Here is a 16,613-nt window from a genome sequence, read left to right as displayed (position 1 = left end):
AGGCTTTTAATAGAAGACAGCTGGACTCTCATGTACATTTCTGCATTCAATCTATTATGTATTGTTTTGATTGAAGTACATGAAAATATAGTTTCATGCAGATATATAGTTAGAAAAGAGAGAAATGTTGTTTTAAGCTTTTTAAGAGACTTCTTTGATACTTCCCCCAAAACGCAAGTGATGGTTTCTTAAAGGTTAGTTGCAATGTGAAATCTAAAACTATATTAATGAAACTGATACATAAAAATTATTATATTAAAATCCATTGCTTTGGCACTTTGAATGGGACCTTTACCCTCTATATGATTTTTGTACATTATGCATTGATAATTTGAAAATATTGCAGATCTGATACAAATATTAACACATTTCATTATATCACATTTAAAAAGTCATTTTTTATTGATATTGCCCCAAACTCATCAGGAAAGGCTTTTATATTTCAGAATCTGTAAAAATCCTAGTGGCTGGTGTGTATGTGTTTTCCAAATTCTATTATTTATTTATTTGAGAGTTTGAATTTTATAATTGATACCAAACACTGTCAGATTTTCCTGAAACGATAGGCTCACTTATATCATTTTCAGGGAAATGTCTACCAAGTTCTCTAGTATGAGTAAGATAGTTTGTCAATTTTTTTTTCCAAGTAAAAATGGTGTTCTATAGGTGCCAGTTCTCTCTTAACATTTCTTTTACTTGAGATACCGTTATGTTTTTGTATGCAGCAGAAGTGCTTTGTGTATACTTCCAATTTGTCATTAGGGACTTTTAAAAACATGCCCCCAACGGTGGAGATTTGATAATGTTTATTGTTTAAGAGAAGTCTTAGGGAAACAATTCTGTCTTTTCCCCACTGCAAGTATTTGGCAGGGAGGAATATGACTACCAGTTCAGTCTGGCACTATTGCTTGACTTGTGCTAACATTTGAGCAGTTTTACCACCATTGCTCATGTGCTATCAGTTCAATTGTCAACACAGTGAAAAACTCAAGATGATGTCATAGTCCAGAAGTAATTTTGCCTTGAGAACCCCCAACCTATTAGATCCACATTGTTCTTGTGTCTCTTATTTCACCTAATTTTCTCTATAGACCTATGAGGTAGGTAGTGATATTTACCTCAAAGTGTGGAAAAATATATTGTTATTTTTTCTGACAAGTTTTGTCTACTAAGAAGGGATTTGATGGGAGACTTAGTTAGCAGAACAGAACAGTTTGAAGCTTAGAGACTCCATTTTCATTTCCTGCTTTTTAGGTGCTATATAAACACCAACTGGCCTGGAACTCTTTTTTTTTTTTTTTTTTTGTGGTACTGGTGATTGAACTCAGGGCTCTAACACTTGAGACATGCCTCTAACCTTCCCGGCCCTATGTCATTGCAAAATACTAAACTTTTCTGTTTGTGCTGATTTTGTTTTGTTTTGTCTGGTTTTGTTTTGTGGCAGGGTCTGGCTACGAACCCAGGCTGGCTTTGAACTCACAGAAACTCCTGCTTCAGCCTTCCAAGCACTGGGATCATAGGCATGCACTATCATGTGTGCTCATTGTGAGGATTTAGTTAATATGTTTTATGAATTTAGAGCTGTACTGACACAAAATAAGTGCTCAATGGATTTAACTTTTATTATTTAGATAGTTACAGACTCATTTCAGTTGAGGGAATAGCTTGAGCTGGGAATTGTGACTCATGTGAGCAGTAAAGTATAATGTAACTGAAATGTAGCGGTTCATGGAAGCATATACTGGGAAGACTGGAAAGGTAAATGTGGACTGTGGTTATTATTGAACTAGAGCTATAAACTGTTGCTCAAATTTGTGTCCCTACAGCTTAGGACAGTGCTGGTACATGGCATGTGTATTTCTATAGTATCTGAGTAATGGAATATTTGAATTTATGGAAGGGGAGAGCAGGTCCATTCATCTCAAGGTACATACACAGAGAAGGTGACATTTTATTATAGCCCAGATGAATAAATAGAATTCTAATAAACAAAGCTATTAGAGGCTGTTAGAGTAGATGAAGGTAACACCGCATTAAACAATTACTACCTAGCCAAGTATTGTACTTTCCAGGAGACTGTTAGTTACTTGAGATCATGGATTGTCTTGCCCTTACACACGTCCCAAACATAGTAACTCATGCATTTGGTTCTCAGTAGATACCGAGCTGTACCCCTGCAGTTAATCTTGTAAACATGGTTTTTGTGTAATGTTTTCATTTCTCAATAATTTTCAGAGGAAAAAGAGGCCTTCCTGATTATAGACATTAGTTCTTTTTACTTCAGTTACAGAGCAGGTAAATACCTCTTCCTTTTGCAAATAAGCAGTAATATTTTCATAGTTGTAGTATGCTTTAAAGAAGAAGAAAATATGACTTTAGGAGGATAGATTCCTAAATAGTAGATCAGGAATGGTAAGGTATAGGAATCTGGAACCTTATCTTCAAATTTCCTTGTGGTTTGGTTTATAAGGATTACATCGGAAGAGTGACATCTGTTTTTCTTATGTGTATCTTATATAAACCAGTCCCTATTGGAAAGTAGGTGTTACAAATAATCCTGTCCCTAATTTCTTTGTTAATTGTTCATTGGATTATTAGAACCTGTTTTGTCTTAAGGCTGTGTATGATAATAATATCTTGATTTTTTAGCATATGTTAGGCACTGTGGTAAATATATTATACAGATTAATAATAATTATTACTTAAACCTCACAACTGTATTAACTTTAGGTACTATTATCATTCTTATAGGCAATGTTAACATCCTTAGACTGTAGATGAGAGAATTAAAGCTTAGAGAGTTTAACTAGCTGAGATCATAGTGAATAAGGGCAAATCTAGGACACAGACCCGGGTTTGGACCTAGGAATCAGTCCTCTTAGTTTTGTGGGACATTGGGGTATCTTATAGCACCCTTTTCCAAACTGGACTGCAGTTCACTCGTAGATCATTAATTCTGTTTAATGTGCCCAAATCAGTATTTTTTAAAAAGTAAAATACAACAGAGAGGATATCAGTGTGTATGGCATGTTTTGAGATCAAGAATTGTTTTGTGAAACTAATATTCTGGTTTTATATGTATACATGCATGTGTCATGTATACATGTGTGTTTATGTGAACTGGGTCATGTAATACAATATATTCCTTACTAGGGGTCACAGACAAAATTTGGAACCCATTGGCTTCCTGTTCTACTCAAGGACTCATAATTTGCTACTATTATTATTTAGATGCTCATGTTGGTCAGTGGAATCCCATTTAAACTCACTTATGTATCCTTTTGACATGTCTTTATCATTCTTTGTGTATTTCATTAATTCCTGGCAGAAAAAAAACATTTTCCCGGTTAACTTTGTACCATCTGTGGTCTAGTTCTGGGATCAACCATTTTTCTAAAGAGTGTTGGTTCTTTTTAATGGAGAATATTTAGAAATTCTGTTGATAGGTATAGCTATTGCTATTTGGTGTCACAGCTTCCAAAATGAGAGCTAGGAAATGGCATTTCTGTATTCTGTTTTTGGTCCCTCCTTACAATCCTGGCTGATTTTAATTAATTTATGAGAGGTATGCAAATATTCTAAGAGTCTGAATAGATACAAAAAGATATATTCAGAAAGTGTTTCTACCTCCTAAACCCTACTAACCTGTTTTGTTTTTCCTGGCTTTCTGTCCTTTTCTGCTTATTGTTTGTAGGTAAGCATTTTCTTTAATTTCTATTTTATTCTTATATTTCTTTTATACTAATAAGCAAATAATTATATATTTCCTTTTGTCTCATTTCTTTCACTAAAGGTAGCATACTTTGCTTTTTTCATTTAACAGTATATCTGGAAATCACTCTGAAGAAATCACCCCTATTCTTACATAGTATTCTATTGCTCATTCAACCACTTCCCTCTGTAAGGGTATTTAGAATGCTTTCAGTATTTTGTAGTTATTAAAAAAATGATGTAGTAAATAACCTGAGTGAGATTCCTAGGGGTTCTGAAATGTGTGGCTTAATGTCTCTCATTAGTTTTGGAAAATTCTCAGCCAGGTCGTACTTCTGTTCGATCCTCTTTTGTCTTTTTCTGGTATTCCAGTCACTTGCATGTTACATTTTCTCACCATATATGTTGCTTACCTTGTCTTCTATATTTTCTATCCCTTTGACTCACTGTCTGTTATTCTGATCAGTCTCTTACAACATCTCTTTCAGTTCTCTAATTGACTCTTCTTTTTAAAAATTATTTATTGTGGCATTTACAAAAGTTCTTACAATATATTGAATAGTTGAATTCAACCCCCTCTATCATTCTTCTTTATCCTCCTTCCCTCATTCCTGGAATAGTTTCAACAGGTCTCATTTTTCCATTTGCATATATACACACTATTTGTACCATACTCACCCTCTTATACCCTTTCACCACATTCTTTCATCCTCCCACTGGTACAAACCCCCTAGACAGGACCTGTTCTCCAATTTTGTAAAAAAGAAAGAAAAAACTGACATTTTTGTTTGTTTAAGATAGCTAAACAGGGAGTTTTCTCATGACATTAATTGTATTTAATCTGATGTTAAATTCATCCACTGGTTTCTTAATTTTGATTATTATGTTTTTTTAATTTGAGTACTTACATTTGGTTATTTAGAAAAATCTTAATGAGGGCTATTGGTGTAGTTCAAGTGCTAGGGTGCCTAGCAAGTGCAAAGCCCTGAATTCAAACCCCAGTACTGAAAAAAAAATTGAAATGAGCAGGGTGTGGTGGCTCACATCTGTAATCCTAGCTACTTAGTGTAGGTAGAGATGGGAGGATCATGGTTCAAGATCAGCCCCAGCATAAAAGTTAGCAAGATCCCACATCAACAAACAAGCTAGGTGTGGTAGCATGTGGGGGAGGCTATAGGTAGGAGGATCATGGTTTGAGGCAGGCCTTGGGCAAAAATGTGAGACCCTACTTGAAAAATAACTTCAAAAAAGGGCTTGGGGTGTGGCTCAAATGGTAGGGCATTGCCTAGCAACTACAAGGCCTTGAGTTCAAACCCCAGTACCATCCTTCCCCAAATCTAAATGGAAAACATTTTTGTCATTTATAAAATAATCTGGCTGGGTGTGATGGTACACAACTATAATACCAGCACTCTGGAAGCTGAGGCAGGAAGATTTCAAGTTTGAGGCCAGCCTGGGCTTCATAGTGAGAGCCTGTCTGAAAACAAAAAACAACTGGAGCTCCTGTTGATTTGTATCTACTGTCTTTTGGTTCTCAGTTATGTATAGTTTTATCTTCAGATGTGTCTGCACTTATGTACTTTGTTATATTTGCTGATGTGCAAAACATTGAATTTGAAAATTTGTTTAAAGAAATACAATTCAGCAACCAAGATGAGGTTATCATCCTAAGAGAAAATTTTGATAGGCTTTTTCTAGTTACATGCCTGGAGTTATTAACAATCTGAGTTCTTTTCAGTCCATTTTAAGACATCAAGATTTTTGGACCATCAAAAATTGTTATTTTAATTCTGGTGTATCCTTAATCCCAAAGTGAATGCATCTGGGGTCCTGATCAAAACATGGCCAGAGGCCCTTCTGTTAGTGGACCCTGGTCTTCAACTTTTGGCCTGAAAACAATTTTTTATTCTTTAAATAGACTTTATATTTAGAGTAGTTTTAGGTTCATTAGCAAAATTTACCAGAAAGACATTTCATGTGTCCCTGTCCCTTTACCCTGACAGGTCTTAAGTGTATTGTCCAGTCAGTCTATAACTCTTCTCCTGGGATTTATAATGTCTGTAAGTGGTCCTAGAGACCAGGTTTATCTTCCAGATCTTGGCCTGGTAATTCTTTACTACCTTGTTCAGAAGTTTCTGATGCTTTCAATCAGGTGTTTTTTTTTTTTTTCATTTAAGTTAAACTTATTTTAAACTGATACGTAAAAACATAAAATTATACCTGTGGGCTAACATGACTTTTTTGGGGGGAATACTAGGGTTCAGCTCGGGGCCTTGTTCTTGCTATGCAGGGTTCTTTACTATCTGAGCCACTTTGTCAGCTGAAATGTGGTGTTTTGATATATGTACACAATCTGTAATGTTTAAATCAGATTAAACATACCTATCTCTTTAAACATTAATCATTTGTTTATGGTAAAAACTTTCAAAATCCTCTCTTCTGGCCTTTTGAAATGTACAGTCAGTACATTATTATCTATAGTCACCCAGTGTGCAGTTGCACCCCAGCCCTTCTTGCTCCTATCTAACTGTAACTTAGTACCCATTGATCTGCCTTACCCCACCCCTCCCCCTTCCCTACTCTCCTCAGCCTCTCGCAACCCACATTCTACTCTCAACTTTTACGGGACCAACTTTTTAAGATTGTATGTGTGAGTGAGATCGTGTGGTACGTGTCTTTCTGTGCCTGACTTATTTCACTTAATATGTGATTTCTAGTTTTTTCCATGTTGTTGAAAATGGCAGGATTTAATTTTTGTAGTGGCTGACTAGCATTCCATTGTATACATGTAGCACATTTTAAAATCAGTTAAGAAACCATTTTTTTCCCTAATAATCAATCCAGCATTTGTAATTGTTCTCAGTGTGAAAGTTTGGTCTGAGCTATGTAACATACTTATAAAGAACAATTATTCCCTTTGTAACAAAGTGTTCCAAGTATATTACATTTGTACTTAGATCTGTTAGGTATTAGATGCTTAGATAAGATAGATCAAGGTAAACCTATTAAGGAAATGACAAAATCAAACACCTGAAATCTTTTTCAGCTCGTGATGCTGATGAGCGAGAGAAGTGGATCCATGCCTTAGAAGAAACAATTCTTCGACATACTCTCCAGCTTCAAGTAAGAGTCTTTACATGGTTTCTGTATAGTTCATTAATTTTGGGGGTAATTTGTTTTTCTTTTGCCTCTTTTCTATTTTTTTAAAGGTAACTGAGTTGTTTATTTTTGCCTTTCAGTGTTATCATAGTAAAGTTATAGTCATTTATTTTCTTCTACTTTGTTAGGTAAAATATTGATTTTTGTCTAGAAAGAAGACAGTGTATGGCAGTGTTGAAAGTGAAATGCTATGTGAAAGCATGCCAGATTCGTCTTTTGTATTTAGTGTCAATAGTGAGTTAGTGATAAAATAAAATTATGAAATTACATATGATGGTTAAGTGCTGAGAAATTGACCTCATTTTCCTGTTGTAGGATTTAATTATTATATGTATGTATTATATACAGCTATTATATAGAAAGGATATTGTATGTTCCATTAGTATAGCGATACTAAGTAGGATAAAAGTGAAAGAAAACTCAACACAAAATGGTTCAGGGAGAGCAAAAGCCCAATTAGTTAGGGTATGATTTGAAGAAGGCACTTAAATAATGTTAAAAGGACTCAGATCCCGCATCTCTGTTTCTAGGTGCTATTTCTTCTGAGTTGACTTCATTTTCAAATAGGTTTTTTCCCTTTGTGGTAGTAAGATGGTTGCAGCAATTTCAGGAATAGCTTCAGTCTGTGTCCAATCCTAACGAATCACAATTTCTTAGTCATTTATCTACGCTGGACCTGAGAGATGTTATTGGCTTCACCAGAAACACATTGCTTAATAGGGTAGAAGATGTATCTACCTCCCCCCCCATCCCCAATAAAGTCAGAAAGGGATAAAAAGATGCTGGGCAACAGAAGCAACAGATGTCTTTTACTCATATAGAAGATACGTGTTTATGCTTCATTCTCCAATGAAAGAGCTTATATTTGTGGATTTTGTTTTATTTTGGTTTAAAGGATTGAATTGTAGATCATGGATGTTTTGTAATCCCTTTTCTCTACTTTAGGAATTGACTTGATTAGATAAGGTGGTATAGGATATCACAGCTACTGCTAGATGGTGAGCTCCAATCACTTAAAGGGGTTCAAGTAGAGACTTAAAAGAACATCATTTGAGGATGTGGCTATTAAGGGAATGTAAGTAATTAATACAGAGTTGAAATAGGAGATGTATAAGTTACTCTTAAGTTTTTTTTAAAACAGTTTCATGGTGTCTGTAGGTTTCTTTTAACTTTAGGTAGTTTCATATATAATAGCATCATTTCAGCAAATTTGTGCTCCAGTTAGAAGAAGATGGTTATTTTGATCATCTTATTAGACTGAATGTGGAGGTGAGATTTCCCCATGGTTGGTTAGATTAACATTAAGTTTTTCTATGATCTGTTTTCAGCCTACTCTTCTACCCTTCTACATTTCAACAACTGTACATCTATGTAAACCTGCCCAAATGCTGTTGTTTACTTGCTTTCCAATCTAACATTTTTTCAAAAAAATTTCTGGCCTCTACATTTCTTTATAATGTTTTTGCTTTCTGAAATATCTTTGGCCTTTTTCTTCAAAACATAGCTTAGAAATGACCTCTTCAGTGGAGAGACCCTTTTCCCCCAAATCCCCACCCTCAAAGTGATCAGTCTCCTTCCTTTGAATGCCATAATCATTGTACAATTCATTAAGTCATTGCCATATTCTTCTTTTTTATCTTTTAAAGTACATAGAACTCCCACATATCTAGTAAAGATATAAACTCCTTAAGGTCAGATACCAAATTTGGTCTAATTTTAGCATCAAAATTGGGTTTTGATAAGAAAAGGTTTATGAGTCTTTGGGAATAATAGGGAAAAAAGGTAATAGCTTTGATAGTTTGAAATACTGTAATATGAAAGTGGTCTTTATATTTTTTCCTAAACTTAATAAATGGAGAAGGTAGGACATGTAAAAATACAGAATTAAATCTTCATTGGCATGGAAAAAGATTCTTTTCTAGGAGATAGTGAATGAAGTATGGTAAAGCACTTCAGAGCCATAAGGTCTGGCCTTGTGTTCCAGTGTCCCCACTTACATTTAACCAGTAACATTCAACTTACTGTCTCTGAGTTCCAATGTCCTCATCTATAAGATGGGGATAACAAAAATTCCTACTTCATAGAGTCATTTTGACAATTAAGTATAGATTGATTGAAATAATGAGTACCTATAGTAAGAACTAATACAACTATTCCTGCTATTCCCTCTCCCAGTGCCTGATACTCCACTCGTGCTCAGTAATTGTCAGTTAAATGAAGAAATAGTTGAAGGAATAAATAGTTGGCAGATTGCTTTTTCCACTGCTGTTTATTGAATACTTTGAAATGTATAACATAGTATCTATTAGGCACTGTGAGGTGGGCACTCATGCATATGTCTTCTAAAAGGGAATGGGGAGAGGAGATTTGGTAGTGGTAGAACCTACTTATTAAAATATATCCTATTATTTACTACAGTACTAGGTCCTTTTCTTTCATTATTTTTATTTGATTTCAAAAATCTTATAAAGTGTGTATTTTTGTGTGTATATATGAGTAAGCTTAGATGGTACTGATTTTCAATTTAACATTTTCTTACCTTATTGTATATGCATGTCCTCCTTTTCCTTTGAACTTCATTTCTACTTTAGCCATTAAACTATGTGTTGGCCTAATCATTACTAAGAACTGCACCACCTCAAATATTAAATAGTATTTTCCATAAGAATTTTCTTAACGTTCATCCTCTTCTACTATTTTACTTCTTCTGAACCTTTCTTTTCTCATGTTGGTCTGAGCTCTACTTTTCCATTTTTCTTGGCCACTTAGTTGATTGATTTCTTCTTGAATTCCAATAGAATCCTGGCAGTGGGCTATTTTCTTTGCATTTAGCATCTAACTAAAACCTGTTCTCACTTTATAGCAAAAGATCTATTTTCTTCTTTAACAGTTCTTAGTGACTTTACTCACACTGTATTTTTCTGCTTTACATATTTCGTAGAAAAAAACTATTCCTTTCTCTCTCCTGAAGTTAATGTTGCACACTCACTCTGTATGTTGTTTCCTTTAAGATTGTGACCTTATTCCTTCACCCTCTAGCAACCCCTGCCATTTTCATAGATTGAGCGAAAATTCCTCTTGTTCTCCTAATCTTTATAAATCTTTCAATATGAAGTTCTAGTCCTGTTTTCCTTTTGAATTTTACCGACTAGATGTCTGTGTGGAATTCCACCTCAGCATGGCTAAGACTAAGCTTGTCGTCTCTGTCTTCCACAAACATGTATCTTTATTTGACTCTTCTGTTAATGGCTGCCTTATTCTCTCAATGATTTGAGTTTGAAAGCTGAGAGTCTTTTTAGATCATAACTTGTAACCTGCTCAATTTGAGTGCCTTCTCTTACAGAACTGCTTACATCTGTCCCCTCATTTTGGGTATCTTGGCTACCACCCTAGTTTAGGTTTTGGTATATTTTGTCAGTTCTATTTTTGGTACCTTCCTGACTAATACTCCTGAATTTATATTTTTTTTCATCCTTTAAATGAGCAACTGTCATTAATGATCTCAAGGCATCTGTAACTGTGAAAAACCTCTGATGGTTTACATTTGCTTGTAGGATGAAGTAAAACTTACCAAGAGATTTCAAGCTCTCTTTATTTGACCCCAGCTTACCTTTCTAGTTCCTATTCCTACATGTGTCATGTATCTGATACTCCACATAGAGGTCTTTACATGCTTTTTTATTAATGCTGTGCTCTCCAGTTCTTTACCATCCCCAATCCACATATTCACCTGTCAGATTCTTACCATTCATGGCCCTCAGTGCAATCCTCTTTCCATTCTTTTCCTGTCACTATAGTAAAACACAGTCTCTTACTTTCTTAGTCTCTGCTGTATTTTCCACTTCCTTATAGTCCATACAATACTCTTCTGTATAATAATAATACTAACAATGAACATTTGAGCATTTCTTTTTGCCAGGAACAGGGTGGACTTTACATATATCATTGTCACCTCTCTCTCTGGGATTTGAACTCAGGGCCTTGCACTTGCTAGGCAGGTGCTTTATCACTTCAGCCATGCCTCCAGCCCATCATTTTTCTTAATAATAACATTATTGTATAATTCATCTTCCTTTTGAGATTATGAAGTTCTTGAGGATAAAATGAAAATGTATTTCATTGATAATATGTTTGCCATAGTATATGTGCAAAGCCCCACAGGCACTTTCCAAGCTTTCAAATATGATTTGAGAGGCAGCATATTAGAGTAGAAAAGTTTTAGAGCCAGGCTGACCATGATTTGGGTCCGGGCTCTACACTCCTCCTAACTAGCTGTATAATCTAGGGTAATACTTAATTTCCTTTATTTTCTTAATTTTTTTAAAACTCTGTTTCCTCACCTTAAAAGTAGGTGTAAAATCTCATCAAAATAACTGTGTTAAGGTAATGTAGCATCTCTACTATACATACACCTTATATATAGAAGTTACTCAAGAAATATTAGTTCCCCTCTTTTTGATAAATTAACTCCATCTAGAACATTTCTTTTACCTTTTCTTCTGTTTTTCCTATTATCCCTGCTTCTCTGTGGGTATCAGGAAATTGTAATTAGGGTAGTTTGAAGATGGGAAAAGACAACTTAAAATCTTCTCTGTCCTTTCAACTCCTATGGAAGTTGGGTTTCCCGTAGTCATTCTAAACTTGTATGTTAGCTTGCAGTATTTTTTTTTTTCATGTCTTTTCAGCCTGAAGGGCAGCTAGAGGGGCTGTTGAGCCTCTTAATCCCCTCTTCTTGGCCTGTAAGAGGTGTTCAGTAGATATTTGATGATACCAATTAATGGAGGAGAATCTTTCAGATTCTTTATTTACTCCGGTATGCTTTAGTATGAACTAAGTACTAAGAGATTGCCAAGCAGGGGGTTAATTGCTGAAAGAAGATTGAAGGTTTTATATTATATCATATAAGGTGTAGTTAATTATAGCAGCTTATCTGGATACTGTACGGTTGTAAAAATCAGTTAATAAATGTGAGTAAATTTGGGCCCTAAATGCTGGTGTTTGAATATTATATCATGTTATTTAATGTGGGCAAATATAAAGCCAGATGTAAATTTCTTAGATTTATATTTTTGTAAAACTATTTATCCAAGTCAGGAATGGGAGGGAGCATACCTGTAATCCCAGCACTTGAGAGAATGAGGTAGGAGGATCATGAGTTCTAGGCCAGCCTGGGCTATATAGCAAGACTCCCTTGCAAACCAAACCAAACAAAACAAAACAGAACAGAACAAACTATACATCCAAAAGAAGATTTCTTTGTTGGGGGTAGTACTGGGGTTTGAACTCAAGGCTTTGTTCTTGTGAGGCAGGTACTCTACTGCTTGAGCCATGCCTCTAGCCCTGAAATTTCAAATTAACTACAAACATAAAGCAGTACAATCTAATTAAAATTAATTTAATTTGATACTGCCTTACTAAAGGGAGGTCACTACTTACAATGTGAGAATGATACTGTTAGGGTGTAGATTCTTTGTAAGTTTGACATGCATATACTCTGATGTGTAAGATGAGGACTTAGTTATCTTACCACTTTTCTCAGTTTATTTATTTTTTCTTCTGTTCTACTACTGCAAAACTTTCATTTATATAGCACCTGTCATGAGGTCATGTTTGGCCTTCACATAGTAGGTCATGTACATGGTCAAAGCTTTCTGTGACAAGTAGTAGTGCCAACTTTACAAATGCAGGCAATGGCATAACTTGGAAGTTCTTCATTTTAAGGTTGTTATTAAGCTGATTCAATGTGTGGTTATATTAATTTTTGTAAGGTAACAGAAATGAGAACACAGAAGATTGTCTTTGAGACTTTTTTAGATCCCAGTTTGAAAATTACCATGTAGCTGTTTGAATATAGACCTTTAAGCTTTTTAATTTTGTGCTATGAATGAGTTGATATTAAAACATTTTTATACCATATGGCTTCTATTATTATTATTATTGTTAATTTTGGGTGGTACTGGGCTTGAACTCAGGGCCCCATGCTTGCTTAGGCAGGCACTCTACCACTTGAGCCACTCCACCAGCAACTTCTATGATTATGTTTTGGGTCAAGAAATAGTGCTTTAATTGTTCTTGTATGCAGAGTTTTTGTAGATTATATCTTGAGTATTTATCAAAATAGAATTTTATTGATGCTATTCTATCATTTTATAAATTTTTCTCTACTTATCATTGGTTTCAAACTCATAGTAAGAGATACCTTGTATAAGAATAGGGCTGAGGGAGTAGGGAGTGCTTGTATGGAACTTACCAGAAATACCATTGAACCTGTGGGTAAGACATCATTATACAAAAGAAAAGCTGGTAGAATTGTAGTCATTATCAAGGCTGGAAAAACAGTAGAACTATTACAAAGACTTTTTTACAAAAGTGTTACTCAGGTATGATAATTACAAATCTAGCAAAGTTGTTATAGATGAATACAAATTTCTGTTTAAGGTACATTTAGGGGAGTAGCCAAGAAATCAATCTTTTAGTAGATTGATGCCTAATTCTACCCCTTGTTAACTATAATGGCTTGTCTTACTTGGAAACTAAGAATAATAGAAATCTTTTGAGTATTTTCCTTGAATGTTAAACTACTTCACTGAACGTTTTGGGGGGTTTTGAGCTCAGGACTTCATACTTGCTAGACAGGCATTCTACCACTTGAGCCACACTTCTAGTCCCTGAATATTAACTCTTTTTTTTCTTTTGGTGGTGCTGAGGTTTGAATTCAGCACCTCTCGCTTGCTAGGCAGGCACTTAAGGCCCTCCATCAACCCCGAACATTCACTTTTTGAACATACATTTCAGTTTCTTCTTATGTAAAAAATCTGTTTACTACGATTGCATCGATTCTCTTGTTCTCGTTAAATTTTTTTTTTATTATATAGGAAAATAGGTATGTTTTGTTTTTCTGCTTTGAAGCCCTTTGTTTCCTAAAGGAATTGATTGCAATATAGATGTGTCATCTCTTCCACAGGTAAAATGATGTGGAGAAGTAGCCAGTTACTTAGGTTTCCTGTATCAGAAGAAGATTCCCTTGAGGGTAGTTGCCAGGGTCTATGCTATTACTGAGGACAGGGGAATTGCTGGCTCTTGGAACTTAGGATTCTGTAGGATTTGCGTTTTGATGAATTCTGTTGTGCTAGTTATGGCTTGTCTATTTTGAACTCTTGGAAAACAACTAAGAACAGATGATCTAGTTTGTTGATAGCTAAAAATTATTTCTTTAACTGTGTTTTTATGGAAATCTTACTGTATGTTTTTCTGCCTTTACTTTACAAAAATAAAACTAAAAATGTTAAGCAGTACATATATATTCAATCCAGAAAATACAGAAAAATTAATTAGTAAATATTTATTGAGCACCTACTGTATTTCATGTCTGGACTAGTTGTAAAGGCTGTAGCTATGAGTAACATATGTGCAGTCCTTGCCCTTATGGAGCTTAATCCAGTGTAAAGAGGAAAATAAGCTTTAATGAAAATTGAACTACAAGAACAATAGTAAAATAATGTGACACGTGCTTCTAAAAATTTTAAACTACAGAGAAGTATATAAAATACAAGTAATAGTTTTTCCCATACCCTTTCTATAGAAATAAACATTATTAATGTCCTCATCCTGATGTAAAGTTATACTGCATAAAAGACAACCATTAAAATGGAGAGTTAATTAGATAATTCAAAGCAATTTCATTTATCTTGTGGCAAGGAGCTTCATATTTCTTTTTTTTTTTTTTTTCATTTTTCTTTTATTATTCATATGTGCATACAAGGCTTGGTTCATTTCTCCCCCCTGCCCCCACCCCCTCCCTTACCACCCACTCCACCCCCTCCCGCTCCCCCCCCTCAATACCCAGCAGAAACTATTTTGCCCTTATCTCTAATTTTGTTGTAGAGAGAGTATAAGCAATAATAGGAAGGAACAAGGGGTTTTGCTGGTTGAGATAAGGATAGCTATACAGGGCATTGACTCACATTGATTTCCTGTGCGTGGGTGTTACCTTCTAGGTTAATTCTTTTTGATCTAACCTTTACTCTAGTACCTGTTCCCCTTTTCCTATTGGCCTCAGTTGCTTTAAGGTATCTGCTTTAGTTTCTCTGCATTAAGGGCAACAAATGCTAGCTAGTTTTTTAGGTGTCTTACCTATCCTCACCCCTCCCTTGTGTGCTCTCGCTTTTATCATGTGCTCATAGTCCAATCCCCTTGTTGTGTTTGCCCTTGATCTAATGTCCACATATGAGGGAGAACATACGATTTTTGGTCTTTTGGGCCAGGCTAACCTCACTCAGAATGATGTTCTCCAGTTCCATCCATTTACCAGCGAATGATAACATTTCGTTCTTCTTCATGGCTGCATAGAATTCCATTGTGTATAGATACCACATTTTCTTAATCCATTCGTCAGTGCTGGGGCATCTTGGCTGTTTCCATAACTTGGCTATTGTGAATAGTGCCGCAATAAACATGGATGTGCAGGTGCCTCTGGAGTAACAGTCTTTTGGGTATATCCCCAAGAGTGGTATTGCTGGATCAAATGGTAGATCGATGTCCAGCTTTTTAAGTAGCCTCCAAATTTTTTTCCAGAGTGGTTGTACTAGTCTACATTCCCACCAACAGTGTAAGAGGGTTCCTTTTTCCTCGCATCCTCGCCAACACCTGTTGTTGGTGGTGTTGCTGATGATGGCTATTCTAACAGGGGTGAGGTGGAATCTTAGTGTGGTTTTAATTTGCATTTCCTTTATTGCTAGAGATGGTGAGCATTTTTTCATGTGTTTTCTGGCCATTTGAATTTCTTCTTTTGAGAAAGTTCTGTTTAGTTCACATGCCCATTTCTTTATTGGTTCATTAGTTTTGGGAGAATTTAGTTTTTTAAGTTCCCTGTATATTCTGGTTATCAGTCCTTTGTCTGATGTATAGTTGGCAAATATTTTCTCCCACTCTGTGGGTGTTCTCTTCAGTTTAGAGACCATTTCTTTTGATGAACAGAAGCTTTTTAGTTTTATGAGGTCCCATTTATCTATGCTATCTCTTAGTTGCTGTGCTGCTGGGGTTTCATTGAGAAAGTTCTTACCTATACCTACTAACTCCAGAGTATTTCCTACTCTTTCTTGTATCAACTTAAGAGTTTGGGGTCTGATATTAAGATCCTTGATCCATTTTGAGTTAATCTTGGTATAGGGTGATATACATGGATCTAGTTTCAGTTTTTTGCAGACTGCTAACCAGTTTTCCCAGCAGTTTTTGTTGAAGAGGCTGCTATTTCTCCATCGTATATTTTTAGCTCCTTTGTCAAAGATAAGTTGCTCATAGTTGTGTGGCTTCATATCTGGATCCTCTATTCTGTTCCACTGGTCTTCATGTCTGTTTTTGTGCCAGTACCATGCTGTTTTTATTATTATTGCTTTGTAATATAGTTTGAAGTCAGGTATTGTGATACCTCCTGCATTGTTCTTTTGACTGAGTATTGCCTTGGCTATTCGTGGCCTCTTGTGTTTCCATATAAATTTCACAGTAGATTTTTTCAATCTCTTTAATGAATGTCATTGGAATTTTGATGGGAATTGCATTAAACATGTAGATTACTTTTGGGAGTATCGACATTTTTACTATGTTGATTCTACCAATCCATGAGCATGGGAGATCTCTCTACTTTCTATAGTCTTCCTCAATCTCTTTCTTCAGAAGTTTATAGTTTTCCTTGTAGAGGTCTTTCACATCTTTTGTTAGGTTTACACCTATGTATTTGATTTTGT

The 16,613-nt window shown here is 35.3% G+C and overlaps 1 protein-coding gene across 7 annotated transcripts in view; it reads left to right on the top strand.

Annotated features, from left to right (window-relative positions):
* Positions 1-16,613, top strand: part of Osbpl9 (oxysterol binding protein like 9) — a 152,017-nt gene that overhangs the window by 65,743 nt on the left and 69,661 nt on the right. For all 7 annotated transcript variants that reach the window (XM_074080152.1, XM_074080150.1, XM_074080149.1 and 4 more), the window contains one exon: positions 6,758-6,834. In XM_074080152.1, coding sequence (XP_073936253.1) covers positions 6,758-6,834 — 77 coding nt within the window. The remainder of the gene's footprint in view (positions 1-6,757; positions 6,835-16,613) is intronic.

The sequence above is a fragment of the Castor canadensis genome, chromosome 7, assembly GCF_047511655.1.
Source record: "Castor canadensis chromosome 7, mCasCan1.hap1v2, whole genome shotgun sequence".
Classification (NCBI taxonomy): domain Eukaryota; kingdom Metazoa; phylum Chordata; class Mammalia; order Rodentia; family Castoridae; genus Castor; species Castor canadensis.
Note: the sequence above shows the minus strand (reverse complement) of the source record. Positions and strands in the feature narration are given on the sequence as shown.